General features: G+C 38.9%; 1 protein-coding gene across 1 annotated transcript; it reads left to right on the top strand.

The window, feature by feature from the left end:
• Positions 1-1,548: 1,548 nt before the first annotated feature.
• LOC119731358 (retinoschisin-like) lies at positions 1,549-3,516 on the top strand. Its single transcript, XM_038204537.1, has 4 exons — positions 1,549-1,756; positions 2,060-2,188; positions 3,061-3,263; positions 3,379-3,516. Exons 1-4 carry the CDS (start codon positions 1,549-1,551, stop codon positions 3,514-3,516), a joined length of 678 nt encoding a protein of 225 aa, XP_038060465.1.
• The last annotated feature ends 1,024 nt before the right edge of the window (positions 3,517-4,540 follow it).

Below are 4,540 nucleotides of genomic sequence, written 5' to 3'. Positions count from 1 at the left end.
AGTTATTTGCTTTCTAAATCGCCAGATCTTTTGAAAATAATAAAATAAACGTCATTTTGTTCACCACACACGCAATGTAATTCCAAAAGTAACTTGCAATATAACAAAATTATGTACAGTGTACATGTATACATGTATGCGTGTGTCCAGATCACCCTCCCCACCCCACCTCATCTATTGGTTTTATGTAATATTCTTTAACAAAATACGTTAGACTGAGTTTCGGACACACACAAAATGTTACACGGGTATTCGTTTACACGCGTAATATTATTTCTTGGTGATCAATACGCTGGTCTTTTGGTAACTGCTCTCTGATTTAAAGGGAATATACAACATTTGCAAACATCGAAAAATAAAACTATCAAGTTTTTGCGAAATACCTTAACAGGATGTTGGTAAATGACAGTCTAAAGCATCCTGTAAAATTATGGCACCTGGTATACTGTCATTTTCAAGAAAAGTGGTATTTTTGTATCAATTTCCAACGCTGATCGGCCGATCAGCGTTGGAAACAACTGGCTTTTTTTTCAAATACTGGCCCCAATTGACCATTGCACTTGTTTGCAATCGATTACAAACCTATAAACGGGTACGAGCCAGCTAGACTGGTTCCCTGACCTTACAATTCCCCCAATGTATGTAAACTGCTTTGTTTCTTCTTATATGGAGTCAGGGAACCAGACTACAGGAAAATGATCGTTTTTCTTGGTTTTTATAGCATTTTCGAACCCAAAACCTCCAAAAAGTTAGTGTAACTATATTTGCTTTATATTTCCAACCCCCCAATTCCACCCATTTCTGAAAATTACAGCAAAAGCAAATGATGTATATTCCCTTTAAGCACATCTTCTTGGTCTGATAACATACGAACCAATGTGCCGAATTGTGGTTTCAGGACACAAGGAAAATGCTTCAACACACCAAATTAATGAACTTAACACAAGTTTTAAATTGATTGATAAAAGACAAATTTGATCTCTGAATGCTGCCATTCGGCAACAGCTGCATGAGAAGAATTCAACCTGTATTGACAAACATTTTTGAATAAGCACTTAAATAGGCTGACTAAACTTTGACATTGAATGATAAATTACTAAAGTGGTTTTACTGAAAGCATGTGAAATCTTTCTCGGACGAATTTGAATATTAAAATTTGACCGATTTAAAAGGTAAATAATCATTTATAGCAAATAAATTCGTGTAGTCATGTATTTTCATGCACTTTGAGTCACTTTTATGTGACGTCGTAAACTCGTCCTAGCTACCTAGCGTACGGAGCGTATGGTCGAAGTCATTCTGGCTCGAGCAAACGGATGAAGGCCTATGCTTGAAAAAAACACGTGTTTTTTTTTTTCAAAGTGATGATTGGGTCTAAACAATAGTTAGTAGAACCTACTGATACAAAATAACAGCATATCATGGGATAATAAGCTTCGTTAAAATTGAATGTTCATAACGAAGGATATGCTCTCTTGGGGTAAGGGGTTAAAATCTTAAAGACTGTGAAACAAATAAGATTTTTGGACGCCATTCCATTTCCCAGCAATGCCGTGCACCATTAACCAGGAGCCTGACCCAGAGGCGGGCCGTTACCGCTGGTTGATTCAAGCCGTGGACCCGTGTAAGTGCACGGAGATCGGAATGGGTGGCTTCAGCACCTTCGTACCGTACAGACCCTACGAGGTGACGTACTATGACACCTTTCTGATAAGCAGCGATCCTGTGGAGATACAGCAATGGCTGAACTGCCCTGGTGAGTACACTAGCGGACCCAACCCCCCGGGGAAGGGGAGGGGGTTACTAGGGTCAACCATGGCCCCCTCCCCCGAAGTTTCATTAACAAGAGAAAGAGTGAAGAGGTCTGTTCCAGATCGCTGTTGAAGTGTACTCATTCCTTTGCCATACACGGACTTGTGTAAGAAAAAAAAATCAAAAGCAACATCAAAGGATAATATAACCATTTTAGCACTAATCAAGAGAGTAGATGTGTTTGAATTTCGGTGCAAATTTTAACGTTCCGTTTTTAAATTAATTTTCATTTTATTAATTTTGAAAGCTTGCTCCATCGAAGAGCCGCTTGGGATGGAGGATAGACGCATCCCTGATGATCGCATAACAGCCTCGTCTGTGTATCATGGGGAACAAGCTACTCACGGAGCAGCTAGGGCGCGGCTTAATACTGAAGGTAAGCTTTCTGCTCATGAACGAAGTGATATTTTCGTGTTTCACTCTGGAAAATATATATTGTTCAATTTGATATATTTTTCTAACTTAAAAAAACACTACATCCTTTAATGCACCCAATTGGGCTACAAACTGTGTTTTAAACGAAATAATGTTAATTGAAAAGAGCATTTAAAAGTAGGATATAAACCTCCACACAACCATCATTTAAAAGCTTTCTTTTTGTGTGTGTTATACACCCGGGAACGAATGTCGGGGGTGAACATGTTTGACTATTAAAAATCGAGCTGTTGGGTGCTAGTCGTACTTTCCTGCCGCACGTGTACCACCAGTCCATCGAATTCTGCGGACGTGCGAGAAACAAAATGTTTTCAACAATAATTGAAAATTTTTGAACTGCTTGGTTGCAGAAAAACACACCGGTTTAAAATTTAACACACAAAAAAGACGCGTCAGTTTGAACATGCGCACATTACCTTAAACTTGATGCAAACAATTGAAAAGACCATGGTGTTGCTGCCACCCTGCAACAAAAGGGTAGACTGGTTTTGCCGAATACGTTTCGTAGACACTCGCATATGATCGCGATAGATCGAGTATATCCGGGCGTAACATGGTTCCTATTTAACAACAAAATACCTGTCATGCTTGTCATCAGTTCTGAACATTTTGAGCTCATAAATTCTTTGCTGCGTCGAGATATCTTGATTGCGACGATAATATCTGACCAACGATCTATTTTTGAGACGTCATGATCGCCTAAGAACCAGACAAAAAAGACAAGGAGTTCGCGTGTCTACTTTGTAATTATGCTAACTAGTTATTACGATATTCCGATAAGTCTCTAAGATTCATCTCAATCACTCAATACAGGATACGCTGAAGCCTGGTGTAATGACAACTCTGATGACAGTCCATGGATACAGGTTGACTTCGTTGGCTCAGTCACCGTCACTGGCTTGATCACCCAGAGACGCGGAGATTACGACCAATGGGTCACGGAGTACCAATTGACGTACAGCGATGACGGTCAGTCCTGGTATAACGTGACCGGTGCTGATGGCATACCAATGAAGGTAGGGTTATTCAATACCGAGAAAAGGAGTATGCTTACTATTGTTGCGCTATTATTATCAATGCTAACTAATGTCATTTAATTGCGAACACTTCCTATGTTATTTTTGTTTACAGTTCCCCGGTAACAAGGGCTCTAACAGCCTGGTAACCACTCATTTTCCGTTTGCCTTGTGCACCAGAATCCTGCGCATTCACCCCACGGAATGGAACGTACATTGCAGCATGAGGTTTGAAGTGATTGGCTGCTATTAGTCAGACTAATACATTGTCGTGCGAATTGCGTTTGGATCAAAACACACAAAAAAGTTTGTGCTCGTAAATACTGGATCTAAACTAGATTTATATTACCATTTCGTGAATTTTCTTGATACTTATACGATGGATGTTGGAAAATGTATTTAGATGTTGGTAGAGGTAACTATTAACTGAATAAACAAAACTGAATTATTAAACAATATCATGCAAGTTCATTACAATTCCCACAAAAATAAAGACAATAATTACAAGCAACGTTAATTTATCACCATGAAGGATTAGGCTTCGAAAACGCAATTAATCGGATACAAGTTATATGATTTGTCAGAGTTGTATAGTAGAATTAATTAAGTGTGGGGTTATTTCATGTTGCTTGTCGTTTTCACAGCTATATATTACTATAAAGAGGAGTGGGTGTGTGCATGTTTATGGTGTAAATCGATGACACACATATGAAGCATCATCGAATAATTGAGGACAGTAGTTGCAAATCGATGACGACCTCGATTTGAAAAAAAACGTGTACAAAATAAATGGGAGCTGTTGCTTTTATACACAAAAGATTGATGATGACTAACAATAGAAAACCATCGAATTACACCATTAAGACACCAGTGTGTGTATGAGTTTGTTTCGGCTGCATTCAATATGGGACGTTGAACAATATAAGACAATATGGTCCCGCATTCCTGAAGGTCCCTAATTTAGAGATCGTTTACAAAACATATGGGAAGCCTTCCTAAAAAGCTAGTACAAACAAAAGAGGGCCAATAAGGGGACCCTGATTGCAGGCAAATACACTCTTTTGTGCGTGAGTTGTACACGAGTGCTTCGAGTTCGACCGAAACGCGGTCGACAGTCTGCGTACCGGCCGGGTAAGCCGAAGCCTTGTATTAAATAATAATGAATATTTAAGTTGTTTTTACACTGTTTATGTTTATAGGTGGCCAAAGCATTATTATTATAATACTGTGTGTTTGCAAAATTACGTTCGTTAATAGCGCATAAGAAAACTGAGCAG

Source organism: Patiria miniata, unplaced genomic scaffold (assembly GCF_015706575.1).
Source record: "Patiria miniata isolate m_02_andy unplaced genomic scaffold, ASM1570657v1 HiC_scaffold_23, whole genome shotgun sequence".
Taxonomy (NCBI): domain Eukaryota; kingdom Metazoa; phylum Echinodermata; class Asteroidea; order Valvatida; family Asterinidae; genus Patiria; species Patiria miniata.
Note: the sequence above shows the minus strand (reverse complement) of the source record. Positions and strands in the feature narration are given on the sequence as shown.

Bases quoted from the DNA above. Each gene is read 5' to 3' on its own strand.
- LOC119731358 (XM_038204537.1), top strand. From the start codon at position 1,549: ATGCCGTGCACCATTAACCAGGAGCCTGACCCAGAGGCGGGCCGTTAC. The intron at 1,757-2,059 runs GTGAGTACACTA...TAATTTTGAAAG, and splicing joins GCAATGGCTGAACTGCCCTG to CTTGCTCCATCGAAGAGCCG. The intron at 3,264-3,378 runs GTAGGGTTATTC...TTTTGTTTACAG, and splicing joins CTGATGGCATACCAATGAAG to TTCCCCGGTAACAAGGGCTC.